This window comes from Scatophagus argus, chromosome 19 (genome assembly GCF_020382885.2).
Source record: "Scatophagus argus isolate fScaArg1 chromosome 19, fScaArg1.pri, whole genome shotgun sequence".
In the NCBI taxonomy this organism is placed as follows: domain Eukaryota; kingdom Metazoa; phylum Chordata; class Actinopteri; family Scatophagidae; genus Scatophagus; species Scatophagus argus.
The window spans coordinates 9,744,858-9,766,820 of NC_058511.1; the positions used below are offsets into that span (position 1 = coordinate 9,744,858).

The following is a 21,963-nucleotide window of genomic DNA, read 5'->3' on the forward strand; positions in this document are numbered from 1 at the left end:
GTGCGTGTGTGTGGTTGATATTTACCAAACAATTTTCTGTTTGCTGTCGGGTTGGCAAGCTGTAAATCATCTGTGAGCATATAACTGAAAAGCTGAAAAGAAACATAACAAAACAAAACAATTTTCAGCTGGAAAAAAAACACAACACTAAAAGAAAAAATGTTCTTGAACCTGATCTTTTGATAACAAGCGACCACGAATGGAGGGGGGGCGGCGTGGGGGACTTGGAAAGGGACCTTGGGGACCGTGTCAACGTTTTCTGTGCCGGAGCAGGGACAAACATTGGGCAAACATTGGGAAAGACTGGCAGCCTTTGAGATAGTGGGCCGTTGATCTAAGACTGAGGAACTAAAGTCCACTATCTCCTGTCTGATACAGCAGCCAAGGTCTTGCTGACACACAGAGCCACAGAACAAACATGCATATACCTGAAGACAATGACCTTTGAACCCCCAGTGGGAGAAGTGGGAAAAAAACAGGAAGTGGTGAAAGTGACTCCAGTGACTTCCTCCCTGCAGGCCAAGAATGAATCAGGTGGAATGATTGTAAGTACACGGGTCATTGTACATAAAAAGTGAACACACACACACACACACATTGTTCAAGAGTGGGAGGCACAGATGTGGTGTGTGCGCATGTGTGAGCCTACATGCATGCGTGTGTGTGTGTGTGTGTGTGTGTGATGGAGGAAGCGAGAGAGTGAGTCTTCAGATGTAGCGACAGATGGTATTTGATTACAGAGCAGACGGTCGGTGTTGTACAAAGATGCTGTCTCAGCCCAACCTAAGGAGCTGTAGCCTCCGGTTAAGGCAAGCGGAGGGAGGCAGGCGGAGGACGAGAGGGAAAAGGAAAACGGGAGAGAGAGAGAGAGAGAGAGAGAGAGAGAGAATAAAAGCAAGCAAGCAAAGAAGACACAAAAGAAGCAACTCCAAAAATGAGCATCAAAGCAAAAAGAGTGAAAAGCAGTCAGGCAAGAACAAAAGCAAGAAAAGGAACAGAGGAACGGGGAGGTGTGGTGGAAAGTACAACAGAGGTCAAGATAAGAAAATGGCAAAATGACGCAGAGAGAACATACCGAGCCTTTTGAAAAAAGGCATTTTTCTTAAAAGACTCCCAAACCTGTCTGCAAATAAAATAACCTCCAAAAAGATATTAAATAGGTGTGAATGTTTCCAGCATTAGATATTGTCAGACCCAATTTTTTTTTGTTCTTTTAGAATTTTGTAGAACATAACGTTTCACAACACACAGAGACACGTACATAATTAAATCAAACTAGAACTGCTTCAATTTGTTGGTTAATCAGATACTCAATCGACTGATGATTGGTCTGCAGCTAATCAGCGAATCATTATAGTCATCTTCAAGTTGTTTTATCTGGTTCCGTCTTCTCACATTGTGAGGATCTGATGCGTTTTCTTTCTTCTTGTCTGATAATAAACAGAATATAGTTGGATTTTGGACTCCGTGACAAGTGAAACGATCATTAGTTGCAGCTGAAGTTAGAACAAACCCAAATTCCAAGTGGTTTGTTTTTCTGCTCAACATTCATTAACTTATCTTTATTTACAAAGTTTTTCCTGCACACTTCATTTGATATCTTTGTTAAGCTTTCTGTTTGTGTGTGTGCGCGCGTGCGTGTGTGTCCTTGGGTATGGCAATTGTTGCATTTCGCCCGATGAGGCGGCTTCTGCAGTCGTCTGTTGAGAAAACTAGGCTGGGAGGTTGGTGCTCTGCTGCCAAACCCTCATTAGTGCACTGAATCAGTAGCAGAGAGGAGTTAACGCAGAGTTAACTATACAGTAAGTACATACATTGTAGCCACTGATGCATTAAAATAAAATTAAAATAATTCATTATTCATTATCAAGACAGGAGATAGCAAGGTAGTAACCATATGTTTATTTAACGTGACTTTCTCCCAGCCATCTTACACACACACACACACACACACACACACACACACGCAAAGCATTTATTATCGCTCATATAAAATAAACCAGCAGACGTCGTCTACTCTCTTTTTCATTTTTATTTCCATTTTTTATTAATTTTGCACAAGCTTGCATATATACTGCACATACATTCAGTCCATAGAGGGTGAAGGCACGAAAGGCAATTTGACTACTGGTTGTTTTTGGGCTGGGCCAAAGTAATACAAGGGGGGAAAAAATCTCAAGAGAAAATACAAAACTGCTTCAGACTAGTTTCAGCTTTTAGCCCACCATCGGCTCTGTCCTGGAACAAAATATGACAACCTTTTTTTTTTCTTTTTCTTTTTCTTTTTTTTTTTTTTTCTTAAAGAAAACTGTCCTGTTCCATTTAGCTGCCAAGATCTCCATTTTATCTTTTCTCTCAGTTGAATTAACACACAAGAATACTAATTTTTAAAATTCAGTTTTGGGTAGATAAGGATTAAAATCTTGCAAGGGGGTTCTACTCAATTAAATGCAGTACAGCCTTCCCTGTTTGAAAAACAAAAGAAAATAACATCAAATAAATTAGGATAAATTAAACCAATAAATTACACAAAATCTGCAAGACAAATAGACACCAATAACAGAAAAAAAGCAGCCATGTCATGAGTTTGACTTTACAACCTGTGTGTATCAGACTGTATGTGAAACATGGCTGTTTCAGTTGGAATTACTGCACTAGAATCGAATAATAATGTCATACAAAAAGCATCAACAAAACACTATTTACATAACATATTGCTAAGTTACACAAAGGCAGTATTTATCACTTTAAGTCCACATCATTGATATTTACAAAAAAAAGAGGAGCAATGTAATAATAATAAAAAAAGAATTACTACTGAAAGCATTGAGAAACAAAAACCCCTTTCAAACAGGTCAGAATACAGATCAGAGGAAATTATCACAACGCGCACACACACACACACACACACACACCAAACACACATTGCCAACGCTTAATGAGAATCATTTACATGTCAGGATGGTACTCCCAGGGGTGGGGGAGGGGCCACAGTGTTGAGAATTGTGTCACTCACTGGTTCACAGGTTCTCATAATCGGTCTTTTCTCTCACACAGACACACACTCATATGCATGTACGTACACACACACACACACACACACACACACACACAATGCAAAGCCTAAAGAAATTCCACAGAAAGTCCAAACTTTTCCCAACTGTTTGAACCCAGTAAAAAAGGGTATAAATCACTTTTTTGTCCCCACATCTGCAGACTCTTCATAAACTGTACAACACGTGTTCCCTCCTTGACACGACTCTTCTGACGACAATGAGTTCCTGTCTCTCCCGGGTCAAATCTAGAGCTACGTCGGCGCGGGAGCCTGCCCTTGTTTTTTTTTTTTTTTTGTACAAGACCGGGCCAATCCGTGACATCATCATTACCCGACGGCGAGCCTAATGCATCGTTCTGTCAGCAGAAATTAAAGAAACGGATGCTGGTGCAACTTCAAGGGCACTGCCGACGGTAAACAGACCCCCGTTAAAGGCATGGCAAGGGGCAAAAAAAATAAAATCCTGTCCTCTGTGGGTTTTTTGGAAGAGCGGGTACGAGTCCAGTTGAGAGCAGGTCATCCCTCTTATGTTTTTCCACCCTTCTTTTATTTATTTTTTTTAAAACCCACCCCTCTCTACCACTCTGAGTGATAATAGCAAAAAAATCCCAAACTGTACAGCTATTCTTTGTTTCATCCTGACAGTATTTACAGTAGCAACAACAATATTTCATACTCTGAAAACATACTCCAAGTTTATTTTTCTGAGCTTAAGAAGACAGCCATTCAGCACAATACAAAAAAAAGTAAAGAAACCAAAAGGAAAAGTGGTCACAAACCCTGCTAAAAACCTACTAACTATTGCTCCTAGTCTACCAACAGCTCACTTATTCAGAATACAGATTTAAACAAAGCCGTCACTAAAAATACCCTCAAGCTTTCTTTTATCAAACAAAGTCTAACAGTGCCTTCCAAAGAACTTCCACTACTGTATATATTTTTATCCCATAGATTTGTCTTTTACAATTCTTAAAAAAGGCTATATATTTCAATAACTTTATCCTTAAAATCAACAACCCCAGAAAACAAAAACTTGACAAAAATATTCTCAAAGCGGTATTAAGATCTCGCTAATCCTTTTTCTTTCATTTTTTTTTCTTTTTTTTTTTTGCACATAAGTCTTCATTATCCTGAATTAATCTTTTTAGGCGCAGGAACTCTTTAACTTTAGGGCGGGGTTGCAGGAAGGGGGAGGGTGGAGAGCGATAGTAATCTGTGCATCAGATAAAAGTGTCCTTTCCTTTCTCCTTTGTTTGTGACGCTTTAGAGCCCTTGGCTGGTGCTTTGAGACTCTGAGACATGCAGAGCCTAGCCCATCCTTCAGTGAGAAATATGTCCGACTCATTCTCTCAGGCCTCCAGATCTTAAGAACCCTGTCCTGGGAGGAGGAGGGGGGGCACATAATGAAGGGAGTAGCTCCCCGTCTTTCTCTGCCTCCTTTTGTCAGGTGCTTTGTCTCGCTTCTACAAGTCAGCAGGTTAAGCAACCTGCCCCTTTTGATCTTTTGTGACACACACACACACACAGACACACTAAGCTAATGTCGCCAAGGTGAGATCAACAATGAGCTTGCACGCACCCTAGAAAGCATTCAAGTTCCTCTCATTGCCTCAAACTTACCTCATCAAAAAAGGCAACTAACTGCTTCTTAAAATTCTTAAAAGCCTGAGAGGGTGGATAAAATTAATAAAACACTAGATATACATGTACAACTCCAGTGGAAATAAAAAAATCTGGGATTAAAATCTCAGATAAAAGTGAAAGGAATGACATTTAACAAACTGGACACGGTGGCTTCAACCGAATCTCACTTTGGGTCTCGAAAGCCGCCAGTTTGGGAACGGAGGGACAGAGTAGAGGGTTTCAGGTGTGTGTCGGTCCTCGCTCTCAGCCTTTGTCCCTGCTCTTTGTGGCGCTGAGAGCTTCTCCATCTACCCCTGGGGTGAGTGTTCACCTCTGACCTCGTATTGTTGCAGTGAGAGAGAAGCTAGATCACTCATAGGCAGGTGAACATGGAGGGAAGGAGCAGTGTGTGTGTGTGTGTGTGTGTGTGTGTGTTTGAATGTGTGATGTTCACGGGGGAACTTCCACTTGAAGCAGAATTAATAAAAACCTGTGTTTCAGCTTATATTCACCTCTCTCTTTGCCCTCCTTGAATTATCTTCCTCTCTGTGATGCTTGTGTTTGTTGTATGTTTTCAATTATCTATGGTTTCAGTGACACTGTACATTAGATTGCCACAGTATTCTGATATATTCAAGTATCAACTGCTATTGAGATGACTTCATAATACAATTTACACCTTGTATAGGCTGACCACAATAAAAGCCTACCATATAAACAGGCCGACTCCATCTTACACACGAGCGATTCAGAGAACAGTGCTATAAAAAGACAAAAAATGATTATTATTGTGTATGTTCACCAGATAATTAGATGAATAAGATTTATTTCATGACTGAACAAATGGCTCATTTAGTGGGAGGACTTTAGTTATAAAAGCTGGAGAGGCTGTGGAAATTTAGCCGTTAACAAAATCGCACCAAAAGGCCACGCTTCTTCTGCATAACTCTATACTTCTGCACCGTTCACTTCATGTGTTTCTGCATCCTAACTGCTTTTCCAGCTTCCTTGACGGGCCGATCCTGTGCAGAACAGGCTAGCGACCGCAGGCGTATGGAGAAGCCACTCTGATGGCCCTCCATTCAAAACCCCAAGTTCAAAACACTTTCCAGGCAAAAAAAAAAGAACAAAATTAAAGTCCACTTCAGGGATGGACAAAAAAAAAAAAAAACGTAGTAAGGAAGAACGATGGGAAATGGGGTTAAAGTATTTCAGAATCTAAACTCTTGTGGAATAATATTGATAGCAATAATTTATTTTTTTCTGCAATGGCATCAAGGGACAAACAAATCTCGAAGTGCCAACCTTCAGCAAGCAGTGATGACAAATAATAATAATCATAAACATCAACAATAATAATAATCAAAATAATGTACAGCCAATAAACACAATGCCCTACGTGCAGGGAAAACACACTTCAAAACATGGTAGACCTCAGTTAATATCTGAAACCAGTCCAAGTCCCACAGACTAGTACAGACCATTACCACAAGTCCAGTCTTAGTCCAGTCAATAACCTCACTAGACCTTGTCTTTGTGTGCATGTGTGTGTGAGACTGCCCTGCTGGGGACATCTTCAGTCTGGGCACCCACTTCGCAGGGACAGTTCGTTTGGAAACCCACTGGATTGGAGGGATACCCTTGGGTGCTATGAATCTTTAGGGAACCCAGCCTATGTTCTTAGTCATCTGAACGGGAGCTTCTTCCACACACTGAGGACTTAGTGTTGATCATAAAACAAGCCAAAAGGGGTGAGAGTTCACACGGTCCAAAAAAACACCCAACAAGATTAGAGTCTCTTGAGTTCAGAATCATAGAAAAACAAAACAAATTATAACCATCATGATAATTATCATATAAGAACAACAACAGAATAGCTAGGTCATTTAGGAACTGCCACAGAGGCTTCAGATTGGGAATGCTACTTCATAACTTTCATACATTCAAAAAATAAAATAAAAACAGGAAATCAAAGGTAAAGTTGAGGGAAAGGAAAAAAAAAACAAAACAGAATATTGTTCTGAAATTCTATGAAATCAGAGGGAGGAAAAAAGCGCAAAGCATGGAGCGAGAGGAGGAGAGATTTACTCATGTAGAAGCTCTTGGAGACAGTTGGGGGACTTGAAGACCTCAGGGACTTCGCTGTCCAGTTTGCAGATGACCTTGTAGATGGCCTTCTTCCAGGACGGGTCCACATCTTTGCCGGCCACGATGGCGTTGAAGAACTCCCTCAGTGTGACCTCGGCCACCTCCAGGAAGCGATCAGGGACCTTTACCGACACAGGAATGAAAGAAATGGTTATTAATCTATGAAAGTATGATTTTAGAGAAAGCACAAAACAACCCTCAGGTGCAGCTGGCAGTCAAAGGAACAAATCACAGCCGGATAAATTTGTGGTTGCAAATATGAACAAAACGGTGTCATGGTTGCCAGAATCCTCTTGAAGTGACCGATGGTTTGAAAGTGAGTAAGTTGCAGAGTTTTATCATATTGTTTTATTGTGTAACTTAAGCTTCCACTTGCTGTTAGCGACACACACACACTGCATAGCTGAAATGTACCTTGAGAGTCGTAATTAACTTATTCTTTTACATACTCAAGCTTATGTTTTATCAAACAAGAAGACATTTTCTAATGCAGTTGCTCATCTTGTGTGCTGATGAATTTCCTGTCCAGCCAAGCCTTCAAAGTTCTCCAACTACCAGTCAACTAACACTGCCCATGCTGAAAATGAACTCATACATCTGGAAACCCGAATACTCAAAGAACGGTTTCCCCTCTGAGCTTTGCAGCAATGCTTGCTTGCAGTGCCACTCTGCTCCCTTGTAGAATATGCTCATATTTTCACGGTGGATATAATACCATAAATCTCCTATCTCTTCAGTGCCTACTTCCTTAAAAGCCAATTGAGGCGTCAGCCTGAGAAAAGTCACTTCTTGTGAATTCTCAGGTTTCTCACACCTCCCACTTCCCTCCCCACAACACAGTGAGCGTGACATCTTTATGAGTCCCACTGTAAATCTGTGACCAAACAAGAAAGCGGAGCTGAGTGAAGAGCGGCAGAGAGGTGCTGGCGAAAGAGGAAGTACTAAATGCTTTGGGAACGGGGAGACACGCCGCCTGACAGCAGCGCTCACCGACACCATGGAGATGATTAGTCTGGCAAAGATCTGTGACACCTTCCCCCAAGCCAACACTCTGTCAAACACACACACACACACACACATGCAGGTTTGAGCACACACACCAGTGCACACACTTCCTTGTGCCAAGGAGATGACACATCCTGTACTGTTACAGGGCTCTACATAATGCTTGCTACACACACACACACACATACAGAAGCTACCCTGGTGTATTTGGCTGAGTCTCTTTCCTCAACTCAAAGCTCCAGGGCGACGCAGCCTTCAGGGGTCACCTGCTTGGATAATGCTGACTGTCTCCCTGCCCGCCTCCCTTGATGCTTGCTCACACACACAAACACACACTGACACACATAGGCACACACACACATACAGTAGCTTGCCCAAATGCCTGACAGTGCGGCGCACTCCGCTCCTCCAGTGTCCTGCAGATACTCATCAGGAGTGTCAGGACACAGCAAGGTTAGTGGCCACTGGAACACACACACACACACACACACAAAGACGGACATGTACCCACACACACAGAGCGAAACACACAGGCATGTCTCTTTACACACACACTTGTACACACATGGGACAGCCACCAGCCCCCCTCAGGGTGATGAATGAAGGCTAAGATGCCTGTGTGTCTGGTGTGTGTGTGCATATTTCTGTGAGAAGGTGAGTCGTGAATAAGGAGCTTGTGCTCTCTCTCTCTCTCTGTGTGTGTGTGTGTATGTGTGTTTTAGGCAGTGAGTGAAAGAGAAACCACACAATCTAACCCAATTCCCCAAATACTGAATTCCCTTCTGGTGTGGTAGGAGTGGATATAATTCATTGTTTGGATTGCTGCCGTCTCTGAAACACTGGCACAATGACCCTGGTGTGAGGGCAATTTTGTGTGCATGCACTGTAAGTGTCTGTAGGTGCATGCATACTCTTTTCCCAAAAGGTCCCGCCAACAGGCCAGTGCGGCGTAGCACCCAAGCCATTAGACGCAGGGAGTGCCGCATTACTAAGAATATTCCTGCATGGAATTTCTCCTGACGTTTTGACTATAAAAGGACAGCAAAACGCTGACTGCAAGGAGAAAGCAATGTCAAGGAGAAAAGGGTATTGGTATTTCAGATCCTCTTGACTGAGAGAGCGAGAATGGGAGGGAGGGAGAGAGAAAGAGAGAGAGAGAGAGGGAGAGAGAGAGAGAGAGAGAGAGACGACAAGAGAAGGAGGGGCTGAGAAGAGTCTAAGGAGAGAGAGCGCAGCGACAGAACAGAGGGAGTTATTCCTGTCCCACAAGCCTTTGTTTCGCCAGTATGTGTGAGTTGTGTATGTGAGCAAGCTGTCTCCTGACCAGCAGTGAGCCTTAACTGTTTGCAACCCCTCCCTTGTCCCACTCACCGCCCCTCACTCCCCCTCTCTTCATCTCGCGCTCTCTAGGGTCAGCTGTTGGGCCTTTGTTCCAGAGGCATTGTGGGGGATTATCCAGTGTGGCCGTTCATTCGCTCGGCTGTCCGGTAAATGGGGCCAATCGCGTGGCTCACAATCCTTCATACATATTTCATAGGGCTTTTTAACAACTTCTCAGCAGAGCCCAAAATTAAAGGACAGATGTACAAAGAGGGGAGGGGAGAGGGAGGGAGAGAAAGAAGCAGGAAAATAAAAGCATAGAGAGATACATAGAGGGTTGTGGGGACGTGGAACGACGCCTGGAAAAGGCAAACAAGGTGACTGCGAGTACGTCCACTTGCATGCCAGCTAAATTTGAAAACGCACCTTTTTCTATTTGGCTTTTGGTCCAAAAGCTTTTTTAAAACTGGACTTTCAGAAAATGATGTAGGGCTGCTCAGTCATATTCAGCGTCTTCATGGTGGTTAAGAAGACAACTTTCGGTCACATTTAACTGTTGGTACATCACATGACAGAGCAGATGTTTATTTTTGCCAGATGACTTGACAGTCATGACAGATTTGATCAGCATCTCAGTGCAGGAGCACAGGAAACACTGTTTGCCTGGTCAACATTAGAACAACTAACAGTGTTTTCAGATTTAGTGTGTATGAGTCCGAATCAAAGAGGACTTGCATGTGTGACACACACTTTCTGCTGTTAAAATGATATGGCCTCCTGAAAAACTAAAGGGTTTAGATCTGAGAAAAGGTGCGAGAAAGATGGAGAGGATGGAAGTGTGTGTGTGACGGGGGTCCAAACAGCAGCTTTCATGAAAAGGGATATTATTGTTACTCTGCCTCTGTGTAACACGATATGAAAGGAGGAAGAGAATCAGCAGAAGGAGAAAAAGCTGCTCTGTAATACACATGTTTTCCTAACCTTTTCATCGTGCTGTGTTGTTTAAATGCCAATTAAAGAGAAGGAAAGAAAGACAGACTGAAAGAAAGAGGGACTTCTCTGACCAGAGGCAGCGATGAGGCAGTTAATCACTCTTATTCACCGACTCCCCCGCTCTCCCCCATTCTCTCCACCTCTCTCCATCTCTCTCTCTCGTGACAGGTTGCTTTGAGACAGAAGGATAAGCTCTTTTTCAGAGAGAGGGAATCGGATTTCCTGCTTTTTGATGAGATAATAAAATATGACGGAGGACAATAGGAGCCTGTGGACGGCTTGCTGGGAGCCATTCACTCCCGCAGCGGCCCCTGTCTTAAGACTGCTTAGACAAACGTTTAAAAAGGTAGCCAGAGGCCCGAGCCCTCAAATAAAGGCTACTGTTACACACACCGTGTTCAGTGTGTGCCTATGTGTGTGTCTGTGTCTTTGCTTGTGTTTCGGTAAAGCCTGAGAAATCTCTTCTCTCTCTCTGTGACTCAGGGTTGGCTGTTTGTTTGGCCAGCGTGTTTCTCTCCCTTGCTTTTGGGAACTGTCAGGAGATGTATTGCACCTTCTATTTGCACAGCGTTGGCCAAACAAGACGAGACCCTGGAAGATAAGGCTGTGTGTGTGTGACTGAGTGTGTGTGGTAGTGAGTTCTACCCTTGAAGGATGAAATTGCAGGGACAGACCCACCCCCCTCACCAGCCAGGTTAATTCCTAACCCCAGCTCAGCCTGGGAATACCAACACTTCCCATGCTTTTCAGTTATTGCATTTGTTTGTTTCTGTGAGTGAGATGGGAATTTATAGATTTTGCAATGCACTGAATGACATACACGGGATCATCTGGCACTGATGTGTAATGTTTTTGCTGCGGCGACTGTATCGTAAGAATATTCTCCCTTCTGCTGACAGAGAAACATTTAAAAACAGAGTTGAAGTTGAAGTTGAGCAGGAATGTGACATTTCACTGAGTCAAGCCAGAGCTTCCAGAACCTCGAACACACTCACACATAGGTCCCCGTGCCTCACGTATCTGCTCTGATCAATAATCTACAAAGGTCTTGATAAGCCCTTGGCCCACACTGTCACTTTAGGCAAACACAACCCATGTCCCCTTTCTTCCTACCCCTCGCTATGCTCATCCCCGGCCCCCTCTCCTGCTGATAAGACTGCACCATAGCTGAAGAGTCCAAACAACTAACAAGAAAAAGTATGGGCACAGTCACAGTAGATCCTTCGTGTGATTGTTTCCTTCCGAAGTGCTTAATTTTCTTCTTTTTCTCAATCCTTCACTTTCCTGACTTCCCCTCAAAGCGTCTTGCTCTGTGCTTACGCGACTACTGGGACGGGAAACAGGCCTCAAAGCTGAGCAAACACCAGCCACCCTCATTCCACTGATAGCCTTGAGAGCATGGAGCCTTGAGGGACTGTTGTGCATACATGTATGTGTGTGTGTGTGTGTGTGTGTGTTTGTGGGCGCACATCTTGCTGCCTGGCGTGTGTACACATGTGGACATGAGCACACGATTCACATGGGCTCTTTTCAAGGTGCACCTCCGTCAGGGAGTCAAGGACAGGACAGGGTCAAAGACACTGATGAAGTCGCTCTCCTATCTTCCTCGCTCCTCCCTCCACCTTTACTTGCATCAACCCCCACCACTACATACACAGACAGACACACAGACACGCACACACAGGCTGAGAACTGATATCATATCAGGGCCTCTTTGACATGTCTTGCCATCCCCTTTCTTTCCCTTGCTTCACAGAAGTTGAGGGTAGTAGCAAGACAACAGAAATAAAAATAATCTGAAACTGAAACAGCAGGGGAAGCAGAAATCACAGTTCAAGCCTTTCTTTACAGACTTAAAAATTCATTGTCTGAACTCATGTGGTGAACTCAGGCTGAGAGAAAACGATGTAAACCAAGGAGGGGGGGGGGTCACCAAACGCTGTAACAGGGCCTCTGGAGGTCAGGAAGTCAGCCCGGCTCACAGAGACCGAAAGAGCAGGAGGCAGAAGGGAAAGAAAGGAGCAAGGGAGTCTGGAAGATAGGAAGAGGACATCTGGAGAGGAGGAGTACAGAGGGAGGGAGGGAGAGGAAGAATAGAAGGGTAGGAGGAAGGAGGGTGTGGGTGGGCGGGCAAACAATAAAGGATGGCGAGCAAGGAGCTGCGAAGGAGGGAGGATGGGAGATGGATGGAAGGATAGAAAGTATAGAAGGAAGGGCAAGTGAGACAACAAGATGGCAGGAGAAGAAAGAAAAATAATGAACTGCTGATTGGACTGAAGGAGGGAGAGTTTAAAATCAACCAGGGAAATGGGAAGAGTGTATGAATGGGGGGGGGGGTTGCTTTGACACATCTGCAGTTCTGATGCACGCCCTGGTCATTTTGGCATGAGTCCCTTTGCCACGCTTCATTAGTCTCCCACACACACACACACTCTGAAGGAGACCAAAATGGTCCAGAAATAATGACATAATCAGCAGCTGTGCCACAGAGCAGGCTGCCCCTCACAAGGTGACCAGGGACAGAAGGAGGGAGGAGAGGGGAGAAGAAGGGAGGAGGAAGAGTAGGAGGAGGAGGAAGAGGAGGGGGCAGTATTGGAGGAAAAGCAGGCAGGAGGGCGAGTCAAGTGTTGGGTGAGCACAGAGGGTGTGTGTGTGTGTGTGTGTGTGTTGGAGCGAGAGCAGGTGAGAAAAGGAGAGAGGGGATCATGTAGTTCTTTATGTTTAAGTGATTTCTTGCCACCCCTGGTGCCCCAGGCTCTACACACAGCTGTGGTCATTTAATCAGTGCACAGAATAAAGTGGCTTATTCTCACGTACACACACACACACACAGATGAGCACACACAAACCACGCAGTGAAGAAAAGACCTGTCAGGCTACGTCAAACGGGGGCCCTCGATAGCCCCCGGCTATTCACTGAGAGGCAGATGATCCTGCTCTCCATGCTTCTCCTTCCATAACTCTTCCCACTAAGAGAACGAAAAAGTCAAGACTAGTCGTAAATGACTCCGATATCACAGCGGTACTATCTGAAGATTTAATCTTTTTAGCTTGTGTAGATACAGTTGCCTCACGGGCTGACACACAGGGTACAGCGAACTGGTTGGTGGTCTCTCTTTAAAGGCGTTCAGTGCATTTTTATCACTTAGTGGCTGTTAGTCTTTTAAATCATTTAGGCATTATTTGCCCTGGTCTTGCTTCAGAACGCGCTGTCAACAATATTTATAGGCGTTATTTCTTTGTTGGAAAGTAATTTCAATGAAACCTGACAGTGTTCTATCTGGGACACTGTTTCGGGAAATACGTGTGTCTGCTGGATTTTGCAATGCTTTGAGCACCACAAACCGACAATTACGTCCACTGCATTGGAGCAGCGATGGAAATCTGGGAGACGGATATTTGCCAAAAATCTGTGCTATCTATTAGCTTTGCAAAGTTTTTTCTCATGACTTCATTAAAACAGCGACACATTTGCGAATGAGAATCTGAATGTGGCATCTCACTCTGCGGTCTTTCTTTCTGTGCCCTGCCCTCTCTCGGGTCACCTTGCTGGAAAGAAGGTTGTCCTCGTTTGTCCTCCTGCATCCTCATTCCTCATTCATGTATTAAAAAATGTTGCTGTTGTAATGTGTATTCTGTGCATGCGACATGTACTGCACGTCTGGCCATCCCGAGAGGAGAGGATCCCTCCTTTGTGGCTTTTCCAATTTTTGTTCTCTGTTAAAAGGTTCTTTCAGGGTGTTATTTCCTCTCTCGAATTGAGGGTCCAAGGACAGAGGGTGTTGTGTGTGACCTCTGTAGAAAACGGAAGCTGGTGTGTCTGCTTGCTGTGGTGGAAAAAGCAGGTGCAACCCCCCCCCCCCCAACCCACACACACACACACACACACACACCAGGTATACAAGGTCAGCAAGTACTCCACTAGTTATTTGTTGCTGTATATGATGCTGTGCAGCTGTAATGTACACACATGATAAACACACAGGTAGGGAAGTTTGGTTCAATCTTTTCTCAATGGGAGTGTTAGAGAGCACAATGACAGCAGATAGAGGGAGAAAACGGGTTAGGGGAAGTGTGTGTGTGTGCGTGTGTGTACTTGACATAAACCCACTGGCAAATTGTATCGGCTGTATTTTTGGCAGCTGTGAACCTAAATCTATACTACAAGCTTTTCATCTTTCTTCTCCATCTTCTGCCTGTTTTTGTCTTCAATCGCTCTTCAAAGTGAACCCTAGAGCCTTGTGCTGAAAACACCACACCTGTGTGCAAGCGTGTGTTTTTTGGGCACTTATGTATATTCACATTTGTTTGAATCTGTGTCTTTGCCTCTGCATCCAGTGCAACGGCCGTGACCTTTTCACCTCAAATTCCCTGAGGTCAAACCCCGGTCAAAGATGTGCACCCCACACACACACACACACGCACAAACAAACACAGCATGCTCTATGTGGTGAGCAAACCAAAAAAAAGGAACAAGAATGAAGGAGTGCAAGACAGGGAGGGGAAAACAGGAGGAGGAGGAGGAGAAAACAGACATTAGCCTCTCTGGGTGGAGAACAAATGGAGCCCCGAGAGGGACATGAAGAGGAGGAACGAGGGAGTGAGGGGGGAAGGAGAGGTGAAGCACACAATGCTATGGGGCACGGCGGTTGGACAGACAGCATCTGCTCTCAGCTCTCTGTGGCTCTGGTAATAGATGGAGAGTTGGAGAGACACCGAGAGAGCAAGAAGGAGAGAGACAGAGAGACAGCGGGAGGAAAAGCTGAGGAGAAAAGGGTTGGGGAAGAGAGGATAATAGAGGAATAGAGGAGACGATATGTGAGGGGGGGGAAGTGAGCTGGGGAGTGTAAAAAGTAAAACTTTCTCTGGCTGATTTGGCCACTTTTTGGTTGAAACACAGTGGATAAGAGTGTGTCCGTGGAAGGGCGTTTCAGTTCTAATGGAGGGATGACAGACGGATGGACAGACAAAAGAGGAAGAGGGACAAAAGGAGTGAGACATCTTTCTAAGAACAGAAAGAGCAGCTGATAAGGGAGGACACACGATACTGTGTGTGTGTGCGTGTGTGTGTGGACGAAGGCCTCTCGCTGTGTTTGCTGGTACCTTCTCACATGGAGATCATAGGGACTTCCTCTTTTAAATGCCAAGCTGTGTGTATGTATGAGTGCATGCGTGAGTGTTTGTGCCCTGTGTGGGAGGAGTGGTCACTGACAGAGGAAACTTGGCCTAGTCTGTTTTATGGAAATCTGAGAGTTTCCCAGAGCCATCATAAAACCTCATTGCCTCTTAGCTGCTTTTTCAGTCCCCACCTCTCCCTCTTTCTCCCTCTCTCTCTCTCTCCCTCTCTCTCTGTTTCTCTCTCTGTGTCTCTGACCCATTACCAGGTCACACACATTCCTGTCTTATGAAAGTTGATGTGTGTGTTGTCATTGTGGGGGTGGGTTCAAAGACAGACAGAGGGGGCTTCGGAGCAAAAAGAAAAGGACACTAAGTGAGAATTTTCACTTGAGTCCTCACATGAAAGTGATGCTCACTCAAAGTCAAGGCTTTGGAAGGCCGGGTGTGTTTTCGGAAGACTTTGATGGCGATGGACAGAATGAATGAGAAGCGGAGAAGAAAGAGAAGAAGAGAGGGGATCAGGAGGGGGGCTGAGAAAAGAGGAAAGTAGAGCCGGGGTCTAGGTAATTAACGGCAAGCTCTTTAATTACCGCTGGTGTTCATTGTGCCAGAAGGAATGTGACAATTATGCCATTAAAACTTCCTAATGGGGGGAAATAGCGAGGGAGAGGACGGGAGGGGTGGGGGTAACGGAAGACATGCAAAAGAGGAGGATGAAAGAATGAAAGGAGAGAGGCAACAGAAGGAAGAGAGAACGACGAAAGGGAGCGAGGGAGGAGGGATATGAAAGGAAAAGGGGAAACAATCGCGACAAAAGAGGAGCTGGGAGGGAGATGGGGAGCGTATTAGGCCAGCACAGTGACAGAGCAGATTAGCATCAAACAAGAAAGGCCACAGACGTGTGTGTGTGTGTGTGTGTGTGTGTGTGTGCATGTGTGTGAGATCACTGAAACAGAGGACATATTCATTCCAAAGACGCCACCAAGGTGGATGGAACTTTGATGATGCAGAATCTGGCAAAGGGAAAACTCACTCTGTATGTGTGTGTGTGTGTGTGTGTGTGTGTGCTGAATCTGCGTAGGCTCCTGTTTCAAGTGGTGGTGCAGGCAGGTAGGGGAGGAAGAAGAGGAGGAGGAGGAGGAGGAGGTGGAGGAGAAAGGGGAGAGATCCACAGAAAAGGGCCTTGGGGGCATCCTGATACACATCCAGTACATTTCCATCTCCATGTTACCTCTATGACTCACACACACACACGCACACACACACACACATGCACATATAAGACAAACATAACAAATGTGTCCATGCACATGCATAATACACACAAACACACCATTCCCACACAAACATCAAACAGCAAAAAAAAAAAAAAAAAAAAAAAAAACCCAACAAAACCCACGCACTCGCACTCACAAACACACATGGCAACACACACAAATAACACCCACACACACACACACACACATCAAAAAGCCGCACACAAACACTTGCACGCAGAGTCTTCGTGCTCACCAAGGCGGTTGGTTCGTCAGGGGGGTTAGGATTTGCATGGCTGGGCAAATTTTCCTTGTGCTAAACTCTAATCAGCTCCTGTATCTCTCAGACACCTGCCCAGCAAAAAAAAAAACCTTAATATGCAAAACACCTTCCCTCCCTCCTCCACTGCTGCAGCTCCTCGGCCAACAGAAGACTTATTCACCTGGCCTCTCTCACTCTTTTCCTCTCTGTCTGTCTTCTTGCAAATTTTCACATTTATGTATGCAAATAGGCTGTTCCCCTTAAGCCCGGTTCAACAGAAGCTTCCTGGTGGTGCCAGGAGAAGAATGATAGTTTTGTCTGAGATATGACTCAGAAAGAAGGGGTTTGTCTGGGGGAAAAAGACTTCGGTCATTTTCCCCTGTTGCCTCGTGCAAACTTTGTTGACGGGGATTTGCACAATCTCTTCCTAGAGGTTGTTCTGTCCGCGGTTTTCTGTGAGCTGTTACATGAGTCATGCACACCTGTCCAAGAATTGAGATTTATTTCTTCAAGTGAAATACTGTGTGGTTTAAAGTGTTTGAGTCGTGTAGTGTACAAGTTGCAGTTTTACAAGTTTAGAAATGCTCTTCATTAAGGGCAGCATTTAAAAATCGAGATTTATGAAGCTGGGTTTTTAGAATATCAATTGTCATGAAAGGCTTGCATTTCCTGTTGCGGGTGTTAGGCCTTTAACCGTAAGCAGAGCATAATATGATATCTGATAACAGAAACGGGCTTCTGATGGAAAATAAGCCCTGATTCTAGGATAAGGCAAAAGTGAATTATAATAATACCATTATTATGCTTTAACAATGTTCTTCTTGCTGTGATTCACTTTTACACATTGGTGGTGTAAAAATCTAAACTTTTTCGCACACATTTCAGATCGCTCCGTCTACTTGATTTAAACTTATTCCCCAGTCGCTGCAATAATCACTCTTGGACCCGTCATGAGCAGCTGAACAGGAGGAATCGTGTCATTTCTCATTTCTCTTTGTGCTTTGCCCTGATGGACTTTGGGCTTATTGAGACCTCATATATACAAGTGCTTCTGCCTGCCAGAGTCTTTCAAAGCCTCCCTTAAGAGGGTTGAAGATGGATGTGGGGAAGTGTGTGTGTGTGTGTGTGTGTGTTTGGGTGCACACAGAGGAGCCCCAGTGGACGATTAACGGACAGAGAGAGATAGACGTAAACAGAGAGAAAGAGAGTGAAGCACTTTAAATGTGAGCGCTGCAAAAACTCCCACTGCTCGCAAGGGCACTTCTCTCCTGCAACCCCCCCCCACCCCCCGTCTCTCCTTCTACCCTTCTTTTCCTCCCCTTTCCATTCCCCTCCTTTCTTTTTCTCCTTCCCTCCCTTCATCGCTCTCTCCTTTGTCTCTGAGCTCTCACCCTCTATCCCCTATCTATCCATCTCCCACTTCCCCCTCTCCCCCTCTTTCTCTCCCCTTCCTCTCACTAAAACAGTAGGACGCTTAACCTTGATAACAGTGAGATTTTTTCCCCCCTCAAAGTGACACACACACGCACACACACACACACACATACACACACACACACACTGGAGAAGTGCTTTGCCAGCATGCCAGGCCGGTCCAAGGGACGGCTGTACCCTTCGAGGTGAACAGGACACTGGGAAATGCAGCAACAACAAAACACTCACACACATGCACTCACACACACACACAGACTCTCTCTAACAAAAACACACACATGCACGCACGCACACATGCACACACACAAACCCAGATCACTCCAGGTCCTTCTTAACACAAGCGTTTTTAAGGTCTATTGTCAGCTGACATTGAGAGAGCACTGGCGATCCTGAAACGTTTCACACACGCACACACACACACAGACTGTGGCAAAAGGAGGAAGTGTGAAAAATGAACCATATTAAAGGTGAAGTTGCCTGCCGAGAATTTATGATCACAATACAGTGGATACAGTGAACACAGTAAATGAAGATTGGGGGAAGTAAAATGTGGTTTCTCAAACACACACATACTGAGAACTGCTGAGGGGAAATTAACAGTGAGGAAGAGGCAAACCGAGCGAGGTGTCTGTAAGGTTTCTTCCTCATTGGATGACAGTTCCTCCCATCTTAATATGGCTCCATATTATTGCTGTCTAGTGAAATTCGTCTCCAAATATTTCTCCAAAGTTGAGAAAATTTTCAATGGGTATTTCAGAGAAAATGCGTTGTTACAAAAATGACAGACTGCCCTCGACATGATTTTCACAGGACAGCAACAACATATGTTATATAGTGCAGTGTACAGCAGGATGCTTGACAGACTTGAACTCAGCACTGAGAACAGCGAGACGGTGTCAGAGAGGACACTGTGAGGCGGTGTCACTGTACCCATCTGCATCACGAGGTATCAGATGAAAGTCACTGTTTTCTGATATGGACTGTGTTCACTCTCAGCTCCTCCTCTGGCTCAGAACATACAGCTTTTTCAATTCAGCCTATTGCTTAACGTGTTGGTGTTTACCTCGAAGTCATTGGCCTTGTTGTAGTGCATGTTGAGGGCTCGGAAGAGCTCGCAGTCGCGGCTGACGCTCATCTCCTCACTTCCGGTGACTCCGTCATTGATGGCCTGCCGGGCAAACTTCTCCATCTGGATGTAGTAGAACTCCCTGAAGTTGCTGAACCACTTGATGAGCTGGGAGGTTATGCAGCGATTAAACTGAAACGAGAGATGAGGAGAACGAGTTAGCACTAATTACAGTGTCTGTATTGTTGGAGCGAAAACATCACTTGAATTCCTGGTACATTTTGAGTGGCAATCAATGGCATCTGTAAATATTTTTAAAGCAGTGATTGTACAGGGAAGACGATCATGTCTACACCATATTAAGCCATTGGATTTGGGGAGAGAAAGAATGAGAGAGAGAGAGAGAGGAATATGAGAGAGAAGAAAAAGTGTAAGGATGATAACGTGTCATTTCACATGAGGGAGTAGAGATGTGAGATGAGGAAGAAAGTGAGAGATAAAAGATGAGAGCAGGAGAAAGAAAGAAAGAAAGAACACAGGTTGTGGAGTGAGGGAGGATAATAGAGACATTAAGTAAGACAGCTAGCAAGGAGAGGGGAGAGAACAGACTGTGTGTGTGTGTGCGTGTGTGTGGTTCATCTTCCCCACTGGGAGCAGACCTCCCCCCTATCATAACCCTGAGAGTGGAGAGTGAGGTGGGGGGTGGGGGGTGGGGGGGTGAGACCGCAAACACATAATTGACCAGAAAAACGATTAAGTCATCATCTGAAGCGCCCTGGCCCGCAGGGGGCTCAAACATGTACTTAACCCCGTTCACCAATTACACCCTGATTCTCCTCCCCTCTCTGCACCTCCCAGGCAGAAAGAAAGGAGAAGAAAAAGAGCAAAAAAAAAAAGAAAATAAAAGAGAGAGAGAAGCAGAGCAGAAGAAAGAGATGATAAGAATTGTGGAGAAGACTGTGACTATCTGATCTGTGCCGCTTGGCTGGATTCAATAGGAGGAGGTAAACCTATTAAGAACCTCGGCTAGTCCCGGTTCCTTTTCCGTCTGGTCTCAGCAGTGAAAACACACTGTCTAAACATCCAATCCTCTAGATAAGGACCTCAGGGTGCTTAGTATAGCTGCCCAGTCCAGTCGCCCTAAACTGCCCCATTGAAAGCAAAGATTAAACCCTTAAAAACATACAAATAATACCTTCTTTCCTCATGACTCCCACAAATTATACTATCTCACAAATACAAAATTCTAGCCTGTGAAATGCTTGATACCTCTAACCATCACCCACACCCTTCGTCCACACACACACACACACACACACACACACACACTCTCACACTCCACCCTCCCCTCTGCTCTTTTTGTGGAGCTGGAAGAATGGGGGGACAAAACGCTACTAAACGCTGAGCGGACTGTTCACTGGGGAGGCAGAGCGGTTTTGACATGGAGATTAGGCTCTGGCTATTGTTCGACAACACACAGACATGCACAAACATGCACACACACTCTTCGCGATCTGGGATGGCGGTCAAACACACGCAAGCACACGAAGATGGGAGGGCGAGGAGATGGAATGGAAAGAGAGGCAGAAAAGTTGGCAAGTGAGAAGCGGCGGAAAGAGCTGGACCAAGACGGGACGAGGGCTAAAGGAGAGTGCCGTGCCTTTCTGGAATGATCAGCAGATGACATAATGGTGGAGTGGAAAAGAATAAGTCCGCTTGACATTGTTTGGCAGGGGTTTTGGAGAGTGTATGTGGGGGTGGGGAGGAGGGGTGGCCTGGTGGCTGTCGTAAAGTGCAGGGTGAGCATAAATGGGGAAATGAGGAAGGGGGGGGGGGGTGCAGGACGGGTGCAGGTCAGTGCCATTGGACAATAGGGTTTTGCTGGTGGTAGTGGGGGGGGCGGCGGAGGGTCGGAACGTGAGCAGTCAGCAAGCTGGGGTCGTGACATCGGAGTGTCAAACAAACAAACTACTGACACAAATACATTGGCTGCACGGGGCTATTCTTAAACACACACAATGTAGCAGACAGTCGGACGTTGACAGAACACAAAAACACTATTTCATTCAAGTTGTCAGCATAGCGTAAACCTTCCCTTGTGTGTAAGATCCAAACAAGTCTTACTGGCTGTGAATCTGAGACATTAGTGAATTGGTCGTCGATCCGCGCGTGTGCGTGCATCTGAGGCGCGTGCGAGATCGAGCGCTACATACTGAGATTAAAGTCAGTGAAAGAGTTACCATCGCTCATGCAGGAGACCTTTGGTGTCACTGCAGCCGAGTGACGGATAGATTTGTCACTTTGGACAAGGATTACTTTATTATACCGACAGCTCAGGAGAAGATGTATTAGGGCCTACGCAACTGAACTGAACTGTGGCTCAATCGCAGCACAGAGCGCACAAAAAAACGCAATATTTACTGTACATGCAGGTAAATACACTAAATCACATTATATCTGCTCCCTGCACACCAAGACACACATTTTTGGCAAGTCTTGCTGCAGCTTCTAGCAGTCTTGGTTCATTAAGTTGCTAGTGGGGGACAGAGGACCCCTGATAGCGACTAAGGGCGAGTGTGTTCAGCGTAAAAGGAGGGAAATGGTTCAAAGGAGCACATCACTGCAGCTCCTTAATCAGAGCTGGCAGGAGTTAGCCAGCACAGACATGAGATGCAGCATGTGT

At 45.2% G+C, this 21,963-nt stretch overlaps 1 protein-coding gene across 7 annotated transcripts in view; it reads right to left on the reverse strand.

The window, feature by feature from the left end:
- Positions 1-2,014: 2,014 nt before the first annotated feature.
- LOC124050516 (prospero homeobox protein 1-like) overlaps positions 2,015-21,963 on the reverse strand; it is a 37,930-nt gene continuing 17,981 nt past the window's right edge. For all 7 annotated transcript variants that reach the window (XM_046373136.1, XM_046373137.1, XM_046373139.1 and 4 more), the window contains exons 4-5: positions 19,278-19,472; positions 2,015-6,948 (exon numbers count right to left, since the gene is read on the reverse strand). In XM_046373136.1, the coding sequence (XP_046229092.1) occupies positions 6,763-6,948; positions 19,278-19,472 (381 nt within the window). In that variant the 3' untranslated portion in view covers positions 2,015-6,762. The remainder of the gene's footprint in view (positions 6,949-19,277; positions 19,473-21,963) is intronic.